General features: G+C 54.7%; 2 protein-coding genes across 3 annotated transcripts; both read right to left on the reverse strand.

Annotated features, from left to right (window-relative positions):
- Positions 1-316: 316 nt before the first annotated feature.
- Positions 317-4,164, reverse strand: DCTN3 (dynactin subunit 3). Its single transcript, XM_021554720.4, has 7 exons — positions 4,053-4,164; positions 3,850-3,934; positions 3,432-3,518; positions 2,516-2,599; positions 1,909-1,967; positions 1,105-1,164; positions 317-694 (listed from the first exon to the last, which is right to left on the reverse strand). Exons 1-7 carry the CDS (start codon positions 4,143-4,145, stop codon positions 605-607), a joined length of 558 nt encoding a protein of 185 aa, XP_021410395.1. The 5' UTR covers positions 4,146-4,164; the 3' UTR covers positions 317-604.
- Positions 4,165-8,477: 4,313 nt separating this feature from the next.
- Positions 8,478-27,727, reverse strand: ARID3C (AT-rich interaction domain 3C). 2 transcript variants are annotated; one of them, XM_085567343.1, is made up of 7 exons: positions 27,399-27,727; positions 15,637-15,715; positions 11,756-11,939; positions 11,304-11,548; positions 10,759-11,028; positions 10,489-10,578; positions 8,478-9,680 (listed from the first exon to the last, which is right to left on the reverse strand). In XM_085567343.1, the coding sequence occupies exons 1-7, from the start codon at positions 27,663-27,665 to the stop codon at positions 9,538-9,540; spliced, it is 1,278 nt and encodes a 425-aa protein (XP_085423469.1). In that variant the 5' UTR covers positions 27,666-27,727; the 3' UTR covers positions 8,478-9,537. The 2 variants fall into 2 exon arrangements, with proteins under 2 accessions (XP_085423469.1, XP_031363170.1); XM_031507310.3 differs by having other exon boundaries at positions 15,643-15,715; positions 27,399-27,724.
- Between the last annotated feature and the right edge of the window lie 55 nt (positions 27,728-27,782).

A 27,782-nucleotide genomic window follows, 5' to 3' on the forward strand; every position in this document is an offset into this window, starting at 1 on the left:
GCAAAGAGCCAGAACGGGCCTTAGACTGCAGCAGCCTCAGGAAAGCAGAGGCAGGATAAAGGCAAAAGCTGCTACCTTCTCTCAGCACACAGATAGGAGAACAGCAAGGCAGAAAAGATCCCTAAGACCAGATTCTCCTGGGCAGACAACTCACACAAACAGGAAGAGTGTGGAAATGGTTTCCCTGCCCTTGGCCCAAGGCTGAAAGGAACCACTAGCCGTTTCCTGGAGGCTGCAAAGAGATCACTGCCTGGGGAAATATCCCCAGTCTGTGCCAGGAGCAGTCCTCACACTGAGGGAGAGACAGACAACCCAGTTAGCATTCCAGGACTTTACTATGGCCCACAGTAAGCACAGAAATGGGGTTTTGAAATACATTAAAACTGAGATGCATTTCAGAGAAATAAAAGATTTGCAAACAGTGGCAGATTAAGGAGCAGTGTGGCTTTGACTGGCGGCTGGCACAGTTCTGCACAGAGCTGGGTGCTCCAGGATCCTGCTGCGTCACTTCAGCATGCTCGCACCAAGCAGGAAGGAGCTGAGACCAGCAGGATGCAAGCTGTGCCACAGGGGCTCTGGACATGCCACTCTCCCAGCTCTGCCATCACTCTGCCACAGGTTTTGCTTGTTTGGCCACTTCCAGGCGTGTCAGGATTTCATTCCACTGCACAAACTGCTTGGAGAGAAGCAAAGTCTGGACACAACACTTAAGGAAAGTTATGTGGAAACTGTGAGGAAGAAACCTAGGTCAGAGCATCCTGACAGCACCATTACAATTTTGATTCCTTAGGAGAGGCCCAGGGCACCAAGGCACTTCATGGATTCACTCCACCCAGTGGCTGAGCCACTGCACAGCACCATACACCCATGGGAGTCCAGGAGGTACTTTGTGAACTCCACACACCACCGCCATGCAAGGGCTTTCCACAGCTTCCCTACCCACTCTGGCTTTGGGATGTGCCTCAGCATTGGGATCCTTCGCAGCCAGGACAGTGACATAGGTGTCACCCCATCAGAAAGGCTGTTAAACCCCAGGCTGGAGATGCAATGGGATCAGCCAGGGGAAGGAGTCAGTTCAGGAGTTCCAGGCATTTTAAAGGATACCATTTTGTTGTAATCCTCAAGGAGTGTCTTGACACTGTCAGTGAGATCGTGACGCTTCTCCTGTGAAGAGGGGAGCCGCAGTGCATGATCAATAAATAAGGTGAACAACATACCTCCCTTCCCAGTCCACGACAGCATGGCAGGAAACTCATCCAAGGCCAGCACTGAGATCAGTGCTCAGGCCCTGGCTGTGGTGCCCACTGCAGCTGGACAGGTTTTCACAATTAAGAGAAAACTGACAAACACTGGTCCCATGAAGCAGCAAACCCCCCAGGCTTGCACTGCTGCTTGCCTTTCCTCAGTATCCAGGCTTTGCTTGCCCCGGAACAGAAACTCAGAACAAAATGCTGAAAGAGACCATTAGGAACTGCCCAGGCTGCTCACTGCCAGCTCCAAGAGTGCTCATACAGGGAGGGAAAGGGTGAAGGGACAGGCTGACAGTGTCAACAACGTTCCAGAGAGTAGGACACTGGAGGAGAGCAATGCTTCACCTCAGAGTCTCAGTAAAAGGGGGAATTCAAGATGGTTAAACCAAATGTCCCTTACTATGTGTCACTGAAAGCTGTTTTGAGCAGGGTTATGGTGGGCAAATTTCCAACTTGGACCAAATTCACAGAAATCCTGGCTCCTTTTTCCCCTAGGAGTACTTAAAACTTCTTTAAGACTGTAGTATGAAAATTCAGATTGCAAAGAACTGCCATAAATGAGCAATTCAAGCAATTACAAATACTGGGTGTCAGTACAGCCACTTGTAAAAGGTTTCTAGGCCCTTCTACTCAATACTTATAGGAATGTTCACGGTACCTGCTGCTGTATGTGGATCTGTGAGAGCCTCTGCAGTTTGGCTGCATGGTCAGGAACCGCTGGAAGCACAAAAGAGAAATCAGTTTGGGCTGTTTTACAGCACATGGGATTAGCTCCCAACGTAAACCCCAGTCTTCCTCCATGAGCACAGCATGGCAGAACTCCACTTGCTGAGTGCAAGTGTCCCACACTATAGATAAAACTCACAGAGGATAAAAAAAATTACATAACTATCCTGCACATGGCACAAGCTCAGGGATGCCCACAGCGAGGGCTACTCACGAAACACACGGGACTAAACCACTGGCCAGAACAGATATTCTGGATGTAAAACAGCTCACAGGAAGGAATGACCTGCCAGGCTCCACCCCCTCTGCCACAGTGCTCTCTTTAGCCTGCTTCACAAGCTACTCTATCACCTCCATGACTTTGCAAGGGAGACTAGGGCAGCATGTGGCAGGAGCAGACTAACTTTGTACTCAGTTTACTTTCACACCACTAAGCTGTCTTCTTCTCTAGTCTCAGACTCAAGAGAAAAGAAAGCAAGCAGGACAGGCCACAGCTTAGCAGGTGGCATTTGCAGCTCCAGCTTGCAGAACATGCATACCTTGGATACTGGTGCTGTCCAAGATAGGCTGGAGGTTCTTCACTTGCTCCAGAAGGGCTGCACGGGCAGGAATAGCCTGTTCCTCTGGTTGTGTGGGGACAAGAAGCAACATCAGTAAACACAAAACACTGCTCTGGCTTTTCACTAGTGGTAATTTTCCCAGCTGATCTGTCTTTACAGAAAGGATTCATGATTTTTCATCACTTTTGTGCTGCTCATCCCTGGGTCTTGACTGACACCAATTTCAGGCAGGAGAATCTCCACCACGTTCTAATGATAGGACAAGGAGTGTACAAATGGAAAGAGGGGAAATTTAGGCTGGATATTAGGAGAAGATTCTTTACTGTGAAGGTGCCCAGGAGGATGTGGATGCTCCATCCCTGGCAGTGTTCAATGCCAGGTTGGATGGAGTCTGAGCAACCTGGGAAAGCTGGGGAAGGTGGATTGGGACTGGATGGTCCTTAAGTTCCCTTCCACCCCCTTAACATTCCGTGATTCAGTGGAATTCCACTGACAGATTATACTGGTCACGGGTTGATCAAACTCCTTGGGTCAAGAGAGGACAAGGCTAGGGGATGTCAAAACACACCCAATTGTCCCAGCCTGGAGAATACTGAAGTGGGGTAAGGAAATCATCCTAGCTCCCGCTTTTCTTACCAGCCTTTGATGAATTTGGGGCTAAATTGAATGATCAATACAGAAGAGATCAGAGCTGACAAAACTGCAGTGTGGCTGTGCACAAGGGAGCACTGAGGGTGACAGACACCCTTGTGCAAACCATCTCTCTGATACCTCCACAGGGCCTGCCGTGCCACATTTTACCACTGAAGAAAATAAATTCATCCTGACCCATCTTAGAGAAAGGATGCTTTATTTGCAGTGCTACAAAAGCCTCCTCTTTCCCCTCATCTCATACCTGCCAAGATGAACTGCAGCTTCATAGTGTCTGGAACAGCCATCCTGTCAATGTACTGGGGGTCAAGGTATTTTATTATATCTTCAACTGGAGGGATAAATAGGTTTGGAGACGAAAAGTAGGGAGATGTTATGGCATTCATAAGAGCAGCATTTCATGGAGAGCAGATCCTGACATGGGCAGATGGAAATTGAGCAAATAACAGGCTCCAGCCGCCCATTTCCCACTCTGCCTGCTGAGCTGGAGATTGCAAGCACATAAACCTCTCCCAGTTATTTATTTCTGTGCCAAACAAACTGAAATAAGCGCCCAAGCCAAAAAGGTGTGGGGAAGGTATTTTTGTTTAGAGCAGTGAAACTGTTTGGAGCTCCCCCCTCCCGCCCTCTGCGATCCCTCCCGTTCCGCAACAGCCGCTCACTCTTCTTAAACAGGATTTTGATCCTCTCCCTCTTGCCGGCGATATTGTTCAGCGCCACCTGTACCTTCACCAGCTCGTCTGCCACCTGCAGAGGCACAGAGGGAGGGGAGGAGGCTGTCAGGCCCCGCCGGGCAGCGGCACCCCAGGCCCCGCCAGACCGCACCAAACGGCGCCCGGCCGCTCTCCGCAGCTCCCCCCGGCACCTTTTGCGGCCCGCAGCCGCCGAGGCCGACGCGTTGTTCCAGCTCCTCCAGCCGCCACTGCAGCCGCCGCAGCTCCGCAGCGCCCGCCGCCATCTTCGTGCCGGGCGGAAGCGGCCGCGCCCCACTTCCGGCGCGCCCTGGCGGTTGCCATGGCGGCGCGTTGCTAAGGACCGCGGTTGCCATGGAGACGGGAGGGGAGGCCGCGTCTGGCGGCGCGGAGCCCCTCTCAGAGGATGCGGCGCGGTCGATGGCGATTTGCACTGCAGAGGGAGGCGTGCAGCCCTCCCGCTGCCTGGGAAGGCAGTCGATGGCCGCTTCATTCCGGCGTGGTCCTCCAGGAAAGAGGCGCTCAGATGTATTAAAAGGAATTGATATAGCGATCCGTGCGCATGCAGGCCCTTTGAAATGCGGGAGGCTGCCGCCGGCTTTCCCCCAGGCCTCTGTGTGCCCGCGTTCACCTTTCTGTTATTGATTGCCACAGGTGACACTCGTGAAGAAGAGAACTACTAATGAATGGTGCAGCCAACCCCAGCCGTGCCACTGCCTTCAACTGGCACTCACAATTACACAGACTTCTAACAGGGATAAAATTAATTCATAGTAGCTGCATCTGCCACAGAAAAAAATCCAGAGGGTTTCCCAGCTGCACAGCAAAAAGTATCTGAGGGTGCTTTAGGTAGACTGTAGCCAGCAAGTCAAGGGAGGTGATCCTGACCCTCTACTTAGCCCTGGTGAGGGCACACCTCAAATGCTCTGTCCCTTTCTGGGCTCCTCAGCACAAGAGAAACAAGGAGCTACTGGAGAGGGTCCAGCAGAGGCCACAAGGATGATCTGGGGTCTGGAGCATCTCTCTTCTGGGTATAGGCTGCTGGAGATGGGCCTGTTCAGTCTGGAGAAAAGACTGAGGGGATCTCATGAATGCATATAAATATATCAAAAATTGGTATCAGAGGGCATGGTGCCAGACTCTTTCCAGTGGTGCCCTGTGACAGGATGAGGAGCAATGGTCATAAAACAGAAGGAAAGACTTCATTATCCTGAGGGTGGAAGAGCACTGGAACAGCTGTGCAGGGAGGCTCTAAAGTCTTCTTTCTGGAGATATTCCAACCCCACCTGGATATGTTCCTGTGTCACTTGCTCCAGATCACCCTGTTTTGGCAGGGGGGTTGGACTGGGTGATCTCCAGGGGTCCCTTCCAGCCCTGATGATTCTGTGATTCTGTGAATTTTCAAAGCACATTCTGCTGTCATTCTCTGTATCCCAGGGCTCAGTCCCATCATGTACTGATGACTTCAGCAGTGCCAGGATGAACATGGGCCTGGGTTTTGCACTGCCATAGCCCAGGCACCAGGGAACATCAAGTCAAGGTTCCAGGCCACTCTTTAGATAAAAACCATCTCCTAACTGCAGGTATTTTGCTAACATCACTGATAATGTGGGAGGCATGGCTTTAAGGAACCCTCCCATTGCCCTTTGCTGAAAGCTAAATCTGCTGTGCCGTGATAAATCATTGTCCTTACAGGTACATTCCTACTGGGCATTGTATAGTCCTACCAGGGTGCAGGAGGGAGCTGTGGGGTGGCCCAGTGCCTCAGCAGCCCTTATGCTCCCCCAGCTCACCTGCAGGAGCTGTGCAGAGCACTTAGGCAGCAGGAGAAGGCTGAGGCTTCGTGTGTGCTGCCTTTTCTTCCCAGGGATCGATAACTGGGATCTTCAGAGGGTGAAGAGCTGAGCTTTGTTCCACAAAGGCGACAAATAGAAATGGCTTCATTAGCAGAAGCACCTGGGGGCTACAGGAGGGGCCAGGGGCAGCAGGAGGGCCGGGGTCTGTGCACACAGCGATGGTCTGTGCTTAGAGGGCACCAGCTCTACTGTGGCCTGGGCCCAGCATGATGGGCAATGCCCCAGACACACAAACACCTGTACTAGAGGGTCCCAGACTACCCTGAGCTGAGAAACTCAGGCAGTCCTGGGCCTCACGCACTGGGGGCTTTGGGACTGTCCTCATCCTCCTGTGGGAACTCAAAATGTCTCTCAGACATTTTTGGAGGTTCCAGGCCTTGGTCAGAGGCATTCTAGACCCCGGCAGGCAGCTGGAAACAGCTGTGATTTCGAGTTTGAACCATGGAATGAATTACCAACTTTGAAGGTGGAACAAGCAGTCACAAAAGGTTAGATAGTATAGTAAAAGTAGTTACAAAGTAGAGGGGAATTTTTTTTGGTATTGTACAGGGGGGTTTTAGCACATGTACAGGGGGGCTTTTACTTTGTACATGGGGATCAGAAGTTCTAAGATGGAGGAAAGTGGGCTGATCCTGTTCTTCCTCTTTCTTCTTCCTTACCTCCATGTTCTTGGTGATGTTGGCATTCACAGATTGGTTTAGAGTAGAAAAGCACTTGGTTATATAGGTAGTAGGTATTGGGGAATAATTGTAAACATGTTATACGTGATATATCTTATGAAAGATAGCAGCAGACCTGGGCGGGGGGAGAGAAGAAGAAGACACTGGGCAGTGAGGGTGTCAGTGTGTGTGTGTGTGTCTGCCTGGGCCGCTGATCAAACAGCCGCAGCCCAAGAACCCAATCTGTTAGATAACTAGCAATAAACTGCCTTGAGACCAAACAGCAAGAGACTGCAGAGTTTTTCTTTGGGAGCATGGGTTGGAGGAGAGACTTTACCACCACTTGAGACCCCAAACCAAACACGGTGTTCTCACATCCACCCTTTAGAGTTCCATCCATTTTGCAAGCCTTGGAATGGAGCTGCAGCTACAGCACTGATTGCCCACAGCCCAGCACATGGAGCCTGTTCCCTGCTTCCTGGGCATAGAAGCAGGCCTTTGACCACATCCCCTGGAGCTTGCAGGGGCACACTGATTCAATCACTTGCCCTCAGCTCAGTGCTGAAGCTGGATTCAATGCTCCATCGGCTGGGCTGGATTGTCCCCTCATCCTCCAACTACTCTCTCCTGCTCAATTACAGTCCCTGCAGGACATGGGGAAGCAGGCATCAATCACGGCTGTTACTCAGGTGACAGCAGCTGTGTCCCCAGGCTCCCCAGGGAGTACGGAAACACACATCACCCTCTGAGCCTGGTAATGAGTGGGGACGGGGCCCGCATGTGCCCTGCTGGTTCCCTGGGGCTGTGGTGCTCGATGAGCTGTGGCCAGCACTTCACAGCAGTGCAAAGGGACACAAGACCGCAATTAAGGCTGCATCAATCCCACTCCAGCTCTGCTTCGTTCACTCACAAACAAATCCCCCCCACACGCACACACATATGCCTTGTTCATGAACCTTCCTCCATCCCCAGTGGCCAGACCACAGGGGTCGACCCGCCAGACCACAGGTCCTCTGCAGGGGTGTCAACCCATGTCCTCAACACGTTTCCAGCGTGACACCCCACCCTCCGCGACACCCCCGTGTCCCGAGGCTGGGTCCGGGGCGGGCAGGGCTGCTGCAGCACCCTGGACAGCGACAGCACTCCCGGGTGGGCTCAGAGGTCCGGACTGGGGGTGCTCCCTTGCCTTGGGAATCCGCGCTGGGATGTCAGCGGGAGTCCGGGCTGTGGCTGTCTCCGAGGGGCTGTTCTGGGAGGACTGGGGGCTGTCCTCGAGGGGCTGAGTTGGGGCTGTACCTGAGGAACAGCAGCTGTTCCCGAGAAGCTGTGTGTCCCCAGGGGTCTGAGTCTGGCCTCGGGGAGGGGGCGGGGTGGGGACTCAATCAGGAGTTTCTGCCCCCTTGGGTGCCAGGGACCTATCTTCGTCGTTGCCTCTAGCCGGAGTGTCTGTCCCCACGGGAGCCCCTGTGCCTGTTCAGATGTTCAGGGGGCTGCACACGTGTGGCAGTCCATGTGTGGGCATGAGTGTGACAGTCTCAGAGTGCATGCCATTGAATTTGTACAAGGGAGTACACATGACCACCCACATATGTGTGTGCCTCCCAGCTCCACCATGGTCACCTGTGTCCTCTGTGGGCACTGCTCATGTGCCAGGTTGGCGCATCACTCCTGGCATCTTACCAGGTCCAAACTGACACCCCCATGGACATGGTCTCAGCAGCTCCAGTGTCATGTTTCCTTTCCTGCACAGGGCAGCCTAATCGGATCTCCACTCATGGGTGAGCTGCCACTGAGTGCTCATGGGGGCTCAGCCAGGCTCATGGACAGCCTGGCTGGCACAGCTGAAACTGGTGACCTGTCTGATCCAGCCCACGTCTGCGAGCTCTTGTGGGCATAGGGCACTTGTTTGCAACTCAGAGTTCCCAGAACCTGAGCTGGAGGCAAGCATGAGTTGGGCTGTGAAACCTCAGGCACTGCAGGTGTTACCCCAGGGTATCACAGGCTGTTGGGATGTCCTGCACCTCCATCTGGGCCCCGGGGCTCGGTGGGTGGCACCATGCCCTGCACACAACCCTCAGCACCGTTTTGGTTCAGGAGTTAATTTCCTTTAATAGATACATGGAGTCGCGTGGTTGCGGTGGGAGTGCGGGGAGCAGGCCAGCGCCGCCGAGCCCCCCGTGCTGAGGTAGAGGTGAGCGTTGCTCCACACTCACCTGCTTTGGCACCCTGGGGTACACGTGGGTGGAGGAGGCGCCCGCCCAGCCCCAACGAGGTAGTTCAGAGTGCCCTCTGTCTCCCTGTCACCCATCTGGAGACCCTGGCACCCAAGCAGTCTTTGGTGGTGGTGGTGGTGGGGGCTCTACTGGGCAACCCTGCCCTCCCCCACCAAAAAAACCCACCCCGACATAAACCCCCTACCCCAGCCACACCCCAATAAGCTTCACCCCCACCATTCCCACCAATATCCCCATTATTTGCCCCCCCCCAGGGTGATCCCCCTGAGCTGAGGACCTGGGGGGCTCAGATGCCACCACCCTGGGGGTATCTCAGGGCAGGGACAGCAAGCCCAGGCAGCACAGGAGGACTGGGTAGGGGCGTCTGCAGTGGGTAGGGGGTGCAGTATATATATCGGGGCTGCAGAGTATAGGGGCTACAATTTACAGGGGCTGCAGCATATCATGGCTGCACGGAGGGTGTGTATGGAGAGGTAAAGTGGGCACCAAGGGCGTGTGCAGGGAATACAGTGAATGCATTGAGGCGTGTACAGGGGCAGCAGTGTGTGCACTGAGGTGGGGTAGGGGCTGCAGGATGTAGGGGATGCAGCATGCAGGTCCCAGGGGTCCCCCAGGCATCAGGGCAGCAGATGTATGGGAGGGTCACCTGGGGGTGGTGACTTGGAAGAAACTTGTGTGTGTGTGTGTGTGTGTGTGTGTGCGCGCGCGTGTCTGTCAGATGGCACACATGGGGATAAGGGATAAAAGGGCCTGCGTGGGTGTTCACAGCCTTGCATGGCCACAGCTCAGTATTGCAGCAAGAGGCACCTTTGGGTCCCCCATCCAACCCTGGTGGCCCAGTGGGTCCCACAGTTCAGACCCCAGACTCTGGGCATCCCCAGCTGCTTTCAGGGTGGGGGCACATCTGCCTTACGGAGAGGAGCTAGTGGGAGTGTGGCTTTGGGAGGAGGCTGGGAGCAGGGGGTTTGGGGCAGGCATGGGGTTTGGACGGGTTTGGGTGCTCCCTCCACCAGGTGCCAGGGTGGCTGAGGGCCGGCGGGCAAACAGGACACCTGTGGGACAAGAATAAGCCAGTTAAAGCAAGCCCAGGGCTGGAGGATCAGCTCACCTGGCCCCCAGCACCCAGGCTAGGGAGTGCGGAACCCAGACTCATGGGGGCTTAAGTCCCCTCTCATCAGCTGTGTTGTCTCCCCAACCTAGTCATCCTTCCCTGCATGGGACAGCCTGTGGGGTGGCCCAGGGCCCATTTGGCTGGCAGCCCCACATGATGCTTAGCCCTGACCTTTCCCATTCGTTAAATATTTAAGTTCTGAAGGCAAAGCCATTGATTTTAATTGTAGGATGTCTCAGCAGGACAGGCATGGATCTGGGGGGCATGGGATGGGCTGCTTAGCCAGGCTGGTGCACATTGGCACCCCAAAGGATCCTCTGCTCCACCAAAGCACCAAAGCACATCTTTCCCTGCACAAAGCTCTGCAATCACCCAATTCCCACACCCAACCAGAGACCTTCTGGGCACACAAGCATAGCAGTGACCCCCAGTCCATGCCCTGACTCCAGGACCCTGGGGTGTGGAATGACCCTAGACGCAGGGTCACTTCTCAGCCAGAGTCTGTCCATCTGTCCATCTATTCACCCTCTACTTTAGCCTTTCATTGCTAGCACCTGCTTTGGGCCAATTTCCATCCTTGTCCACCCCCCCCTCCTCCTGCCCCCTCTCCCCAAGCCCTGCCACTTCATTACGATGGATTTTATAGTAAAGACATCAGATTGAAGGAAGGACTTGCTGGCCAGGCAGTGGCTATAAGTTATTGGATTTCCCGGCCGCAATTACACGGGCCAAGCGGCCCTTCTATTTACCTGTGTAGACAACTCCATTTATTTCTATTGACATGTTGATACTGCTAATGCTGTTGGTGGACAGGTTCAATGCGGTCTCCTGTCTGTCATCTGGGGAAAGGAAATACCAATATGAGTGTTAAGCGAAACAGAAACAAGAACCTGTCCGAGTCAGATAAGCCGGGATGCAGTCCCTCTGGGCATCCATACTCTTCTCCAGTGGCTGCTGCTACTCCCACCTTGGGTGACACGGAAGGGGATGACCAAGGCCGAGTTGCTCCATCTCTTTACCTCGGTTGGAGATCTTGATGTTCATGGGGAACTGGGAGGCCATGGCCAGGAGGTTGTGCTGAAGCGCATGTTGCACCAGCCGCTGCTGCTCCTCCGCTGTCAGGGCCACCTTCTTCTCTGGGGGCTCCCCTGTCTCCAGCTTTTCCCGCAGCTGCTCCAGCACCACTGCCTGTGAGGCAGCTGCTGCTTGGGCTGCTGTGAGATGGTGGCCAGCCAGTCCCACAGGGATAGTGATGCGCCCAGGCACTGATGCTGCCAGCATTCCATCCTCTGCAATGACCAAGAGAGCTCAATAGGTCCCTCATCACCACCCACTGGTACCAACTCCACCTCACCAGCAATGGTGCAGGGTAGGCCACCACTCCCAACATCTGGGCTTGGTCCTTCTCCAAAAACAGTGAAAATACAGTCATTTTACTCCCTGAAAGGGACTAAAAGAACAACATGGTTCCTATTTTCCCCAAGAAAAAAGGACAAGAAGAGAGAGGGAACATCCCTGCTGCTACAGCAATGTCCATCTCTGGGAGGATGGGATCCTCACCCACCTTTCTTAACGCTGTGCATTTGGCTGAGCTGGCCACAGCTGTGTGTGGAGATGCTAAGAGCTGGCAGAGGCATTTTGGGGGTGCCCAGCAGGGTTGGGGTGCTGGCTGGCGAGTAGTTGAAGAGTGCTGTGCCAAAGGTCTGCCTCCGTCCCTCCCGACGGTTGCTGTCAATAGCAGCTTGGAGCTCTCCGGGAGAGCTGAGCGCCCGCTTCTCACATTCGTAAGGATACAGGTACTTCATGTATCTGCACAGGGAGAGAGCCAGGAGGAAATCCACAGCCGTGCACCTCCCAGCCAGCCCTGTGCTGAGCAAAGAGCCCTTGGGAAGGAGCAGAGTCCTCCAACCACTTTTGTGGTACTCCATGTCAGACCCATCCAGGGCTCTGGGGCATCTGAGCCAGCAGGTATCCCAGGAGAGGTGTCCCCCACCTGCCATGCTGCCAGGCACTCACTGTGTGCGGAGGGTGAAGGCAGCGCTGGTGATGGAGGTAGGTAGGTTGAGGCCCTTGGTGATCTCCCGCCAGATCTTCTTGTTGATGACTTCGACCAGGCCACCCTTGTCTGTCACCAGCTGGTACAGTGTATACAAGTCCAGCACTTGCTTGGCCATGATAGGGATGCGGTTCACTGGTGTTCCTTCCAGAGGCACACAGGAGACAGAAGAAGGTGTGAGAGGGTGTGGGGGGCTGCCCACAGGCGCCCTTTGTACCTGGGATCACAGCCCCCACCCTCCCAACAATGCCACAATGCCCAACAATGCAGGTACCTACAATGGGAGTCTTATCTCTCCATGCCCATGTGAACACCCATGGGCACCTGGGGGGCAGCTAGGACCCAGGCTGCCTGGGAGAGTAGAACCGTGCCAAAAAGCAGGTGAGACCCCAGCATGCTGGCAGAGAGTCACCTTTGACGGAGCTGTTAGTGTGGCTGCGTATGCTCTCTTCTGGGATATGGAGCATCAGTGGGATGGACAAAATCATGCCTCCAGGCACCCTTAGATAAAGCTTCCACCCTACAGTTCTCAGAGCTATCTGTACAGCATCAGTCTATGAAAACTCGCAGAGCATCCTAAAATTATTCACTCTGTAGTACTCTTTCAGAGCCCAATAAAGAGAGACTCCATCTACACTTTAAAAAGAGACCCATCCTATAACATTTCTGAACAGGGATGACCCCCATACCCTTCTGGGAGGGCTCACCCTACCATCTCTCTATGGAGAGGTTTTCTCTTCCAGCTCCAGACTCTTCCAAAGAGTTTCTGAAAAACCTCTTAATCCTACAGATGGCTCCAGAAGTTTCCTTTGCTTAAAGGACTTCAGTGCCCTGCTTCAAGGAATATGACCCCAAATCCTCTTCAACTGCTCTCAGCAGGGACCCTGACCCCTGGTAACCCACCACCATCCTACTCTATGAGGCTACAGGGCAAGGGAACATGGGTTCAGCAGGGTTCTGTGAGCCCAATATAGATCAACATGGTCTCTACAGCCACCAAGTTTAGCTAAAAAACCCTCCCCACTTTTTCAGCAGCCCCAAATAACCTCACAGCCTTGCTGTGCTCCATGCCTCCTTGGGACGATGGTCTGGGCATTCGCTGGAAGCTGGGCAGAGGAGGGACAAGCATCACATCCCATCCCACCCTGTCCCGTCCTGTGGCATTCCACCCCGTATTTATTCTTCCTGCGAAGTGGCGGGGCACAGGCAGTATTGGAAAGCCATCTATTTGTCCAAGGGAAGCTGTCACGACTGCACTTCGCCCCTCAAACGAAGCTGTCATTCACCGCCATCCTCCAGCATCCCTAATTTATGGCCCTGATATTGGCTTGGCTTCTTCACATAAGCCTGAAAAATGAGCTCTTTTTATTCTTTTACAGAGTTCATTTAACTTTTTTTTTTTTGTGTGTGTCTGTGTTGTTCACCAGGTCGGGAAGGGGGAGAGGAGTTTATCCTCCTGGGAGAAAGGCAGAGATATTGACTTGACAACTGCTGTCAGTAGCTCACCAGCCCTGCTCAGGGCTGCTGGCACAAGACCCATCACCTCGAGGGGGCCAGTTTGAGGGCTCTTCCTCACCCCCAAACAATGAGTTCTCAGGGTCTCAGCCCCCAGCCAATGGCCCATGGATTTCTCTCCTCTCCTCTCCTCCCCTCCCTTCCCCTCCCCTGCCCTCTCCTCTCCAGCCTTAGTGGCTTAGTAAAGTGCCTTGCCATTAATCTCAGGGCTGTGCAGGCTGTGTGGCCGATGCCTGTCCCCCTGACAAAGGCACCTGTCTGCAACCCCACAAAGTAATGGCCCCAGCCCCAGCAGGGCGAAGGGCACAATAGCCCAGGGAAGTGATGCAGCCATTGTGGTGCTGCAATTACCGCTTTGATTGATTAATAGCCCCGTGTTATCAGCAGGGCACTCAGCTTGGTGGTGAAATGGGGGAGGAACCTGCAGACCCCAGTAAGCAAATGCAGAAAAAGCCCTCTTCTGTTCCTGATTACTGCCTTTGAAGTGCCACAGAAGTTGGGGAATGCCTATGAGCTGCCCCACTGCCTGTACCCCGTACCTGATGGCAGTGGTTGTAACACCTCCATGAGCCACCAGGGCCAGCTGTGTCCTTGTGCCATAGGGTGGCCTCAGAAGGTCTGTCTCCCAACCCATTTTTCAGCCCTACAACTTTCTCATTCTGCTGACAAATGTCAGTGCTGATACTGTCCTGACAGCAGGTGGGATGCAGTCCCTTTAAGCAGGGCTCACCCTGTGGACATCAACCCACTCCTGGAGACCTCCTAGGACACAGACTGGGTGTCACAGTCCCCAGCCCATGCACCTCTGGGTGCCCCAGCTGCACCTGCAGTGGTTCTCAGGTACCGCTTCTTACCCAGCTCTTGATGACCCCTGGGATGCTGTCCTTGCCCCTCAGCCTTTCTCTTTGCTATCCCAGTCCAAAATCTCTGTCTCCTACAAAAGGTTAATACACACCAATCCCTGCACACCTGCACCTGTGCACCCAGACCCTGCCTGCCCTCCCCAGAGGGATGGCACCCACTCAGAGGGCAGGCAGGACAGAAGGGATGGAGGGCACAAGAGTGGGACATGCAGACACAGAAAGATGTGGAGCAGCACTATCAGGGAAGCATTAGACTCCCTCCCTCCTCCCCACACCAGCAGGCACTTACTTAATTAGCCCCAGCCCCAATAGCGAGGGAGTTAATTAGCTCTGGAGAGAGAGATAATGAAGCTGCAGAACAGCCCATGAATCTTGTAGCTGATGGATGCTGGAGGGCTGAGGCAGTGCTGATGCTCCCATTCACTCCCCACAGCTCTGCACCAGGGCCAGGGGGCACCCATGGGGCAGTACCCAGCCCATCCACATCCTACAGCTGGCCCCAGTGAGAGTCCTGTGGCCGTGCCAGCCACTCACCACACACCCATGACTGCAACAAGTTTGTGGTGTCCCAGCCCAGCCCAAAAGTCAATCTCTGCAGCCCCACAGCCAGGTGGGGACTCTCACTACCCTTCCGATGGGCAGGGCGTTCAGGTGACTGCCTCCCTCTGCCCCTCCTCACCCCATGCACAGCCAGCCCCAAAGCTCCTGCACCCCGCTCAGCCTTTCCCCGTTAATTAGCTTGGCATTAACCTCTGCCTGGGGTTTACTGGCTATTGAGCGGCTTGTTCATTAATCTACACACCAGCAAAAGGCTCTAATTAATACGGCCGGCCACACGCCCGCCCGCACTCGGCAACTTTTAATTGTCGAAGGCCTGGCCGGGGAGGGCGAAGGTTAAAGCATTTATCGAGTCCCCAGGAGCTGGCTCGGCTCCCCATGCCGATAGCAAAGATTTCCGATGAGGATGGGTTGGCTGGTGAGCCCTTAACCCCTGTGTGCCCGGGTGCAGCCCGGATTGCTGGCCCCATCCCGCAAATCACAGGCATTGCTGAGAGGTGCTGACTGTGGGCATCGTCACTAGGTGCTGCTAACAGGGAGTCCCAAAGGGCACTACCAAGGGCATTCCCATCGGGCATGCCTAAAAAGTCCTGAAAATTGCTAATGGACATTAACGGGTGTTGCTAATGCTTGTCACCAAGGGGTATGTTAATGGACATCCCCACCAGGTGTTTCCAGTGGGCATCCCTGCTAGGCATCGCTAATGGGCACGGGATATCTGGGATATCCGCATGGACAGCTGCCCCAGCTTGGGGTGACAGGGGAGGCCCACGGGGAGCACCACAGGAGCTGCCTGAGGGATTTGCAGAGACCTGGGGCAGCTCAGAGCCTCAGAGCAACACACTATGAACCCCCCACCAGCAGCTGAGGCAGCAATGGCAGTGGCACCCACCCCAGCCACCCACCTTTACCTCTCTTCTGCATGAAGCCAAAGAGGTCATCCAGGAACTCCTTGCGTTTTGGGTCTTCATCCAGTTCATACAGCTGGAGGCAGGAGAGAGAGAAGGGTCAGTGCTTCCAGCACATGCAGGTGAGAATGGGGAGGGAGCAGTGCCTGGGGTCAAACAATGCCTGTGCCAGAAGCCCTCATCACCCCTGGCCCCACCTGCCTGCTTTGCCAGCAACAAGAGGTTCTTTGTGCACCAATAACAGAATCCCCTAACACACCCTCTGCATGGGTGTGGGCTCTCCTTGTGCCTTGGGTCTGGACAGGCTCTCCACAGATCACAATTTTCAATCTTTCTTGCAGGGACGCTGGGTCTGTGCCTCAGTTTGTCCTGGCCATCACCCTATTAGATGCAAGAATCACAGCCCGAGGCATCAGCAAAACCCAAGCCCCACCCACGACCAGGATACTCAGCTCTGCTCTGGCACTGCCAAGTGTTGCTGTTCCCCAAGCCCCAGCATGGGATCAGCATCCTCATCAGCCCTCATCCCTCACAGGGACACAGGCCTATCTGAACAGTGGGGGATGATCCCATACTTGGGAAGGAAAAGTTGGCTTGACCATGGCACTGGCTACCATCAAGGGAGATGCAAGTGCCAGGTCTGCCAAGTGCACAGGATTACACAGACACAAACATGTGGCTGTGAGGATACTTATGTGTGCTGGAGGGCCTGGACACAGGGACACAGCCTGAGCTGAAGGCCAGCACTGGGGAGGCGAGTGCAGCCCCTACACCAGGGACACCAAGTGCCGGCTTCGTGTGAAGGTCTGGGCTCTCCTGATTCCAGCACAGTGCCTGAGTGACCATGACAAATTGGAGCCTGCCAGATCGATGGCCCAGCAGTAAAAGTCAGAGCACATGAAGGAAAAATTAGCACCAATCGAAGACACTATAGACACCAATTCCTCCCAGCAAGCCCGGTAAGAATTTAAAGCCATTGAAAAGAAACAAAACTCAGCAGTCCAGAATGGATTTCCAAAACGTATACAAAGAAATGCAAGCTGGAAAACAAAGTCAGGCACAAAATAGAGTCGTTTAGAAAACAATTGTGCTGGGAAAGGCTGTTAAAAAACAATAGAAAGGGAGCACACCCCCGCTCCACACAGAACATCATTCACCAGACAGATAAAGAGAGCTGTGCTTAAGGGTCGTCAGGCTGCAGGCACACGGGGATGTGGGGATGGGGGTGGATGCCATGGGGACACATGAACACAGAGATACGGGAATGTAGGGATGTGAGGCTGCAGGGACCCGGGAGACATGGAGTTGGGGTGATGTAGGGATGCAATGGGGACACATGAATACAGGGACATGAGAATGTAGGGATATGGGGTGTAGAGACTTTGGGGACATGGAGATGTGGGGATGTAGGGATGGGGGAATCTGGGGACCTACAGGGATGTGAGGATGCTTCTAGAGACCCCACCACTGAACAGGCACACCTAACACAGTCCCTTGTCTAAATGGCAGGTGCCAGCTGCCTGTCCCTTGTCAGATACAGATCAGTGCTAACTGTCTGTTCCTATCTTTGTCTAGGGGTACAGTTGCCAGACTCTCACCCTACACACAGGTGCTGACTGCTGGGCTCCATGGAGCTCCCTCTGCACTGCTTCCCTGCTCTCTGGACCCCACTTACCTATCCCCTCCTTGCAGCTGGGTGCTCTTGGAATGCCCTGACCCCAGGTGCCAGTATTGTGTCCCTCTCCACCACAGTGTTCCCTGCCTCACTCTGTGCCCCCTCCCCATTGCCTGCTCTTTTCCAGGAGGTCCCAGAGCCATTGATTACAGTAACTAGGTCAGACTCTGAGCAGAGCTCCAGGAGGCTGCTTTGATTTCTGCCCCAGGAAGGCTGTGTCAGCCAGGCTTTGCCTGCATTTTCCTGCCAGTCCCTGCTTCTGGAAGGCCTCCACACTAAGTGCTTTGACATCTGGCTTGTCAATCCCCTGACATCTGGTTTGTCAAAGAGGGGGCAAAACCCCAGAACTGGCAACTACCACTCATTCCACTGCAAGGTGAAGCCATGGCCTTCCCGAGGGTCATCTAGTGGATGGGCTTCAGCACCCACACACCTCTGCCCTGGGTGCCACTTGTATTTCTCCTCCCATGGATGCAGGCAGGATTCCACCTAGAGTGGGCTGCTACTGACTCCAGCCCCCAAAACAGGTGTGACCTTCAAGGGCCAGGTTCTATTTTTCCACTGTTTATTAACCTCTAACCTTTTATCTGTGGGGCACTAAGATGCAAAAACACAGTACATCAAACAGGGAGCAAAGGTCAGCTTTTAAGTGGAGATGAGAGCTGAGCTGAGTAACTTGTGACAAGCCAGCATAGACCTTGGGTATGCCTGGGATGCACAGGGTGTTCCATGAGATTTGTCTTCCAAGGGAGGTGGTAGAATCACCATCTCTAGATGTGTTTAAAAAAAGACTGGACATGGCACTTGGTGCTATAGTCTAGTTGAGGTGTTAGGGCATTGGTTGGACTTGATGATCTTAGAGGTGTCTTTCAGCCTCATTATTCTGTGATTCTGTGATTTGGGGATGCCCAGGCTGGACAAGAGGTCTTCTGGGTCACACACAGTTTCTGTGCAGGGACACATGCATCACCTGGGTGTACATAACGCCACATGGGCTGTCACAGTCCCACATGGGGGTGCACAAGCCCATGAGAGCATATACAACCCTACACAGGCATGCACAATATGCCTAGGCTTGCACAATCCCACAAGTATGCACATCCTTGTATGGGTTGACACAACCCCACAGGAGCATGCACATCCCCTCATGGGCATTGCACAGCTCCGCATAAGCATAGGCACAACTCTGTAGAGGGACACAGATCCCCCCTAGTGCCACACAGAAGGTGGAATGGGCACCTACAATCCTGTACAACCTTGCATAAATATGCACAGCCCCACAGGGACACATAGAACATCACAGGAGCGTGCACAAGCCTGTGATGCACAGGCACACACAACCCACAGTGGCACAATCCCTACACAGACATACACAGCCAGATCTGGATGTGCACAGCCTTCCATGGTCATGTACAGCAGTCTGGAGTGTGCCCAGACTTCCATGGGCATGCAGCAGAACTGCAGGAGCATCCACAGTCCCATACATACATCATGGACACACACTCCAAATATGCGTGCACAGCCCTAGATGAAACATGCGCATCACTGTACATGCACCCACAACCTAAGACTGGAACACACAAAACCAGACAGGCATTCACAACCCCATATATACATACACAATTCTGGACAGGCACTCACAACCCTGGACAGGCATGTACAACACCAGAATGGAACACACAACTCTAGACAGGCATGCACAGCCCTGACAGGCACACACAGATCCCAGCTGGGCATGCACAGCCCCAAATGAGCAGAGCTCCATACATGCATGCACAACCCCAAACAGACATGCACAACCCCAGACATACACAACCCCATATATAAACATGCAAACCCTGTACATGCATCCTCAACCCCATAGGGGCACAGAGAGCCCCAAACAGGATCACAGAACTCCAGAAAGGGATGTACTGTCCCACACATGCATGCACAACCCCGGACAGGCACATGGATGTGCCCATCCACATGATATGGATGGGCACCCCTGACCCCACAGGGCACACACTGCCCCAGAGCATCCCCCCAGACATGTGCCTTGGAGCAGTGGTCTGAGCCTTGCCCAGGGGCAGTTGTGCAAAACAACCAGCGGCTCCTGCTTGTGGTGACCTATGAGCAAGGACCCTTTTAATCGTGTTTGTATTGATATAATTAGTAACTCATTTAACGCCATCGATGTAACTATATTCCTCTATAAACGGAAGTATTAAACTGTCAAGCCCCAGGATCAATACCCCGCCAGTGTGCAGCGCAGCCCTGCTCTGCTGGCCTCGGGCACTCATCCATGCTTGGCCACCCCACTGGCCTTGGAACCCCTGCAGCATCCCACCTCCACCTGGCATTGCCGGCCTGGGTGCTTGTGCAGGGCTAGTTCAGTGTGTCCTCATCCCACACCCCATGCTGGGTGCAGCTTTGGGACCTGCTCCCTCCTGTCATCCCATTGTCATGGTGACATCTATATTCCTTAAGGGATGGGGATAACGGGGCTTGTCAGGCAGGTTAAAGGTCAGCGGGTCGAACATGGTTTATTAACAAGACATGAATAGGCCTTATACTTCCTCCTCCTCCCCATGATTAAGTAACATTGTTAGCACCACTCATTCACCCAGGGCATGACTTTCCTGGAGCCAGGAAGGCTTCTAGAGATGAAGCTTGGGTCCCTGAGACTCCTTAGCCTAGCTGACACACTAGACAGAGGAAGGATGTGATGAAGTGCTAAGCCACCCACCAGGCATTTCAGCTTTCCTTGGTCTGGTGAGTCCCCACACAGTCCTCCCTGGGCCCTGCCGCCAAGAGAAGTGATCTCAGTGGGACCCCCACACTCGCTGCTCAGCTGCCACCTCCTGCTGGTAGTGAGGGCTCAGATCAGCAGCCAGGATTTAATCCACTTAATATGAGCTGTATCGATCCTAGACCCTGCTCAGCTCCCCCCCACCATGCAAACCCCCCAACCCTGAGGTGCTTAATATCCACCACATTGATTAGCCACACTGCTAATTTTTCCATCTGGCCACTCTTCACGCAGCGCGCCCAGGTAATGCTCACCTCCCTGCACCCCCAGCTACACACCACGGGTGGCTGACTGCTGATGCACTGTTTTGGAGTCACTGCACCTCTCTGGAGCTTGACTGTTGACTCTGAGATCTTTTCCAAGGAAGATGGTTGACGCACAACCAAGCACCCAGACACTGGTGTGTCCTCCCCTGCATTGTGCTGGCATGCCTCATTTTACCCTGCAGATAATGACAGGATCTGGCCATTCCCAGTTGAGGCACAGCCCTGAGCACACTGGGATTCAGGGATCCCAACAGTATCCACAATTAGAGTCTTCCCTGCCATGGGACACACACAACAAACTAAGGGTTTGCAGGTCCCTCCCCCCATATCCCCATTGCCAGAGCTGAGGGGCAGTTCAATCCCCGCCAGGCACAAACCACCCCCTGACCTTGCAAGCCACCACTTGCCTCTCCCACCAGTTGTTAATAAGTTAATGGTTACGGGACGGCTTTGCCGGGACGGCCGGCTGCATTCGAAGGCAGTGCTGGCTCGCCAGGGGACACTGCTCCCCTGACCCCACAGCCCTGAGCGGTGCGGGGTGCTCACTCATCCCAGCACTGCCAACCTCAGCAGTCACCCCACTAGCGCGGCCGGACACCTGTGTCTGGGGACCTCTCCCAACGCTGTGGTTCCCCCTCAAAGCCTTACATCATGCTTAATATTTAACGGCGCTTTATAGAGCAGGCAGGTTTAATCAGCGCTGATAATGCGGCAGATCCGGCAGGTCATTAAAACCCCTTCCCGCCACAGCTGGTCCCGGGAGGGCTGCCTGCTGCAAACATTAACCCAGCCCCGTGCAAGGTTGTCTGGCAAGCACTGGCCTTGGGATGGCAGCCCCCCACCCACAGCCTGGCCCTAGCATGACATGGGGTGCTCAGAGGGTCCCCAGCCTTCTGCTTAACACACTTTGCAGGAGGGGAAACTGAGGCAGGGGGTGCTGGCATGGCTCCCCCACAGGCTGGAGCCAGAGGAAACATGGTGCTCATGGCTGTGTGGTGCTGCCATGGGCACCCTTCGTGGCCCCTTGTCCCATCTAGGGGCTGTGGCACAGGAGAGGTGGTCCCGGCTCCTGGGGAACGTACATCTCCCATGATCAGCCCCTTGTTACTCTTTCATGGCTGAGCAGGCAGGGTGTCAATGAGCGGGTTTGTTCAGGTTAACCTCCCTGACCCAGCGGCACTTGCTACACCACTGCCTCCTCCTCCATCCTTGCTTTCCTCTCCATGTCTGCCTCCCCCTCAATTCTTGTCCTCCCCCGCCATGGGTGACTGAAGTCGTGGGACACCCTTCCCCTTCAATCCCTTACTAGGTGACTGGAGCCATGGCACCCTGCCCATGACCAGCACCACCCCAGGTGTCCCCAAGGGCCATGCACACGCACCCCCATGGTACTTGTATGGGTGAGCACACAGGACATGCTCTAGCACACATCAGGTCTGCACACGCAAACAGCTGCTGTGGGGCTGTGAGTACGAGGGGCTGCTGGGGGGACTGTGTGCATGCTTGGCATGTGCATGGGCTGTTCAATTCCCTTCTCCACTATGCACCTCTGGCCCAATCCCCTTCCTGCAATTTCTCTGAAGGGACAATGTAGACTGAAAGGTTGGTGGCCACCCCGAACCACACCCTGTGAAAGCAACCCCAGCCCCCGTGTCAGTTACTGGAAGAGCTGTGTGTCTGAGCAGAAAGAGCATCTGGGCCTCACTCTTCCCTCCCACAGACATGGGATGTCTCTGGATCCATGATGGAGAACACAGCCTCACCAACAGAGGCATCTCCAGTAGATGCCCTGTGCAGGCACCCATGGGACAGGCTTCCAGAGCCCCCCACATAAGAGTCTGCTCACCCTCTGCATTTTCTTGCACACTGCAGCTTGCTCTGCAGATGCACACACGTGTGCATGCTCTCCTTGTGCACCCTCACCCTGGACAAGCAGCCCCAACAAGCACACTCACACAGTCCTTGTATGTGCTCCTGCTCTGCACAGACCCTGTCCACACTTAGGCATCACTACACATTCTTCACATACACACACAGTCCTTGTACACAGCCATCCGTCCATCCATCCATCCATCCATCCATCCATCCATCCATCCATCCATCCATCCATCCATCTCCTTGAGACCAGAGTCCACCACCTCAGATCCAACCTTCCGTCTGCAGCCCTGCCCAGCTGGCTGGCAGCACAGGAGATTTACCTCCATTATTAACCCAATTGGTTGATTATTGGAAGCCCAAGTTGATGAGGGGGTGCATCCTCCCCAAAGACTCAACTGGCCTCTGATTTCAGGGAGGTAGCTGGGGAAGGAGCTGGAAGCAGCCACAGTGTGAGCTCCTGACAGTGCTCCTCTCCCCTCCACAGTGAGGGTATTCTCACACCCTCAACTAGGTTTTAACTCCTTTTTGGAGCCCCATTCCCAAACCCTTTGAGCCCCATCTGGAAGATAGTGTTATGGCAGCTTCTGAGGCTCTGAGCATCCCACAGACTCCAGTGGGGCCAGGAAGTGCCCTGGGGACAGCAATTGGAGTGGGTGACTGGCACCACCAGGACTGCTCAGTACTGTGGGCTGGGTAAGAGGCAGCCTTGGAGGGAGCTCAGCCCTCAAATCCTGCCTCAAGTACCCGTGGGTCCATGTAATTCCAAGATTGTGACACTGGTACAGGTATGCAGATGCCTAAACACACTGGGACACTCCATGTGTGCCTGCACATGCACATGGGTATGTTCAGACTCATGTGGGCACACACACACACGGTACCATACACACACCTACAGTCATATGGATCCATGCACACCTACATGCTCATACAGATCCATAAACACATTCCAGCACTTCCATGGGTTCACACACACTCTGCACACTCCTGTGGATCCATACAGACACACAGGGCCTCCCAAGAATCACTACACACAGGGGCACTCATGTGGGTCCACTTACACACACGTACCCCCATACTTACGTGTGCATTTATGCAGGTGCACACACTCAGGTTGGTCTGTGGGCACACACACCTCTAGAACACCTCTGTTTGCCCTTCCAGCCACACCACAGCAGCCCCCCTGTCCTGTCCTGTGCCCTCCACTGCTGCTGGGTTGCTAGAGCTGTTGAAACTCCAGGGACTGGCACACTGACCCTTACTGCTAATGCCACCTCCCCACTGCAGGTGGTCCCAGATTAGGGGCACAGCTCTGCTCACAGGTTCACTGGAGAAAAGTCTCCAGGCAGACATGGACAGGAGCAAAGACACTGCATCCATCTGTCCCTCCCTGCCTCTGCAGTGTAACCAGACACCCTCTAAATGAGCCCTAGGAGCCCTTGGTCCTGCCCTTAGGTTGAAGATGCACTGACGGTGAGGATGGGACTGTGGCATGGAGACCACTACCCTCTCCTCAGAGTCCTCCTCCTAAGCCACATCCATTCCCTGAACATTTCTGACTCTATTTCCTCCATCCCCAGGGACAACACCACAGGAGAAAGCAATAGGGACAGATGTAGGAAGGTGTACACCACTCATTTTGGGATGACCCTCTGTGGCACTAGGAGGTCCTTGTCTACAGGGGAACAAACACCTTCAGGCTCTAAGATGTGAGTGCACAAATTCACAGTTGGCAAGCCCTCCCTAAATGTATGTTAAAGACAGATGGGTGGGTGTAAGAGGCAACTCCTGGCATCAGGGACAGGCAAGGCAGGAGGAACAGCCACTCCAGGGTTAGGCTGAGGATAATGGTAAACAGCTGCTGGCAAAACGAACCATCCCCAAATTAACCACTGAGGCTACCAGACACCCTGGAGTTCCTAATGGGCTGGCTGGGAGTCACCACCTGCAGCTGCTCCTGGGAAGGGAGGAAGAAGCTTCAGAGGATCCTGATCCCCCCAGTCACAGATGGCTGTGCACATGCCAGAGGGGCCTTGGCAGAGAGGGCATTCTCCTGCCAGCAAACACTCTGGTAACAGAGAGCTGGATGCAAAGCCCAGATGTTTGAGTCCCTCCCACCCCAGGGAATGGAGAAGAAAGCCCCGGGTTCTGCTGCTTTTCTTCTATCACTTGGAGGAAACCAGCACACCTATCCCTGTCTATATGTATTGTTTCCCTAGGGGAAAAGCTGAATTCATGGAGCTGAGCTTGGCACCAGAAATGCTAGGCTCTTACCTGTGCCCTCCAAGTTAAACATAATGTAGCACCAAAGAATTAAAACCTGGAGGCATCCCAGCCCTTAAGGAAGCTGGGGTTCATGGCTAATGCATAATCACACCCCACTTGGTGCTCCCCATCTCAGGGCTGGGTCTGCCTGACAGCCCTGGGTGTGGAGACCTCCCAGACCTTTGCCCAAGTCTCTACACATGTGTCCTTATCAATGTACACAAACCAGTGCTAGGGGCTGATGCAAGCCGCAGGGGTGAAGGGGTCGCTGAGCCTTGTAACATTACAGCAGCCCTCCCAGTCAGAGCAAAGGTCTCACCAGCCTCCACTCCCCAAACCAGCACCTCAGGAAGCATATAAAGCTACAGCATATAAGTGAGGTATTTCCCCAGAAATCTCCTCTGTGCAAAGCAGCATTTTGTCGTTAACCCTGTGGATTTAGCCACAACCACCTCGTCCTCTGCTCCCATTTTTAGCAGTACTGTGCTGTGTGGAAACCCTTCTCCGGCTGGTCCTGCACCAACCTCCCACCCCATTTCCATCAAGGCATCCTCCTCACTGGAGAGAGATGGGGAAGTCTCTCTCTGCCCACTTTCTGCCCATCAGCCTGGATTTGGTGGTTTCTGTTCACTTAGCTGTGCCCTCAGTCCAGGAGGATGAGAGCACCGAGCATGAACCCCACCCTGGGTGATGGTATAATGGCTTAGGCAGTTTCAAGCAGGGATTCCTGGTGGAAAATACAGTTCTGGCTACTACAGGGTCTCTTTCCAGGAGAGCTCCAGGACCCTCACAACCACACTGCCACTGCCCCAGCAGATTTCCAGCAGACACATGCTGGCCCCGCACCTCCCCCACAGCATCACAGCCCAGCCCCTGGGAAACCTCCAAACGCTAAAGCACAGCCACCCTCCCCACTTAGTCCCTGCAGAGAGTGGAGAACCTGTTCCCCAGGCTGGGTGAGCCACAGCCCTGCAGCCTGGGGAGGACTCAGCAGGGACATGACCCTCCCAGGCAGGGGTATGTTCCCCTCCTGCATGATCTCAGGAGAGGGACAGAAGTGACAGTCACCCTGTAGATCCCAAAGCAAGCTGGCACCGCAGCCTATTCCAAACTGCAGAAGGACATCCCGTTGTTCCCTAGGCTGGCTGGGACACACCACAAGGTGGGAAACACAGGTGTGGGTCTCTGGATGAGGGGTCCATCACTTTTCCAATCAGGGTTGAAAAAACCCAAAAAGAGTAAATAAGGAACAAACCAGCTCTCATCCTGAGAAGTTGTGGCAGGATTTATCCTGCACCCCAACCTCTCCTGTCATCCCTCTCCCACCATTCACAACATTCCTGCCCTGCACAAGGAGTGCGGGCAGCCCTAGACAGGGGCAGGGTGGGAGGCCGAAGGACTAGAAATGCCGGGGATGCTTTCCTAGCCTCCCTGGGAGGGAGGAGCTGCTTTCCACCTCCTGGCTGACCCCGGGAACCGGACAGTCAGCCTTTTTCTGTGCAGTGGGGTGAAATGTAACACTTCCCGGACAAGCTGTTTGGCCTGTGCAGTTCACCCACCTCGGCCCTCCCCGGTCTGCTTCAAGGCAGTGTCAGCACTGGTGGCATCTCAGCCAGGGGTCATGTGCTGCCCGTGCCCTGTCTGCACCTCTACCTGCCACCTTGTAGGCAGGGGATGAGCTCTAGCCCCCCAAAATAACAACATGTTGAGCAACTTGAAACAGAAAAGGCAGCAGTACGCCCCTACAGCAGCCAAAAGTTGGGTCCCTGCTGTTGTTCCCTTCCTCTCCTGCCAGAACTGGATGAGACCAAAGTGCCCTCATCCCCCGTCACTGAGCAGTGCCATCCTAAAAAGCCACACAACAGCTGTATGGGGACATCTCTGTCTGTTCTATCCCCTCACCAGATCTTCCCTGTTGCCCACTGTGCCTCTCTCTCCCCCACAAGGAAGCTGTGCGCACGGGGAACAAAAACCTGCCCTCTCCATGCCCACACCCTTGCATGCAGAGGTACCCACTGTGTGCAAACCAGAGCTTGCACAACACAGCTCAGATGAGATCCACATGCATTAAATACAGGGACACTTTTCTTCCATCCTTTACATGAGCTCCTGAAGCCCTTTCCTCATGTCCTCAGCTGCAAAAAGGTCTCCCCTACACCCACCAGGAATGAGGGGACAGGGTGCATGTGCTACTTCTTCCAGTACAAAGAAATCAGTGAGCTGCGTTGACCAATTCTAATACAACCTGGCCCCTGCAGAGACACAAGAACTCAGCTCCATGGCTTGCCAGCTCCTTGGGGTGACCAACACCAGAGCCCTTGCTGTTTTTCATCTCTGCAAAACCTCCGCAGACAGGGGTCAGCCTGTTTTACCCATTATGGAAAGCACCAGGATGGAGCACAGATCAGGGTGGCACAGGGAAATGTCTGGACACTGGACGTCCTATCATGATGCAGGGCCTGTGGACAGGCACAGGGGACACGGAGGAGGTGGGGTCATGAAGCAGGGTTGAAATGGGGCTTGGTAGCAGGGAGACGGGAAGCACGGAGGATAATGACGATGTGCAGTGAAGATCATGCAGGGGGTACCCATTTAGGGGAGGATGAGGTCTGGGGGCACTGGGTGAGTACTGTTGGGGTTTCATCTACTGTGGGATTGCAGTAATGTCTGGGGTTAATGGGGATATGGGGGATATCTACTTGGGCTGGGTCTGGGCTGGGGCATGGTGTTGCCCATTTAGGGTGGGACGCAGACAGGTTTGCGAGCAGTGGGGGGCAAACGAGTTGTCCATTCAGGGAAAGCTGAAGCCGAATGTGGGGACCATGGGGGACACCGGGGATGCCTGCCGGGATCAGCTGATGGCGGGGCAGCGATGCCTCCTTACCTGCTTGAACTGCTCCTCATAGGTCCACTCGTGGTGCTGTGGTGGTGGTGGGTCACGGGGCTCCCCTTCTTCCTCCTCTTCCTCTTCCTCCTCCTCGTCCTCCTCCTCGTCCCCCGCCGCGGCGAGCGGCGGGCGCGGGCCAGAGGCCGGGCGGCGGCGGGGAGCGGGGGGCGGCGGCCCGGGGCCGGGCTCCAGCGGGAGCCGTCGGGGAGCGCCGTCGGGGCCGCGGGCCAGGCGGGCCGCCTGCTGCCGCTGCAGGCTCTCCATCACCGCCGCCAAGCGCAGCCCCCCCGCCGCCCCCGGCCCCCGCGGCGGGGCGGCTGGCTGCGGGCACAGGGCCTGAGCGCTGCCGCCGGAGCCGGAGGAGGAGGGACGGGAGGAAGC

Source organism: Lonchura striata, chromosome Z (genome assembly GCF_050655825.1).
Source record: "Lonchura striata isolate lonStrDom1 chromosome Z, ASM5065582v1, whole genome shotgun sequence".
Taxonomy (NCBI): Eukaryota; Metazoa; Chordata; class Aves; order Passeriformes; family Estrildidae; genus Lonchura; species Lonchura striata.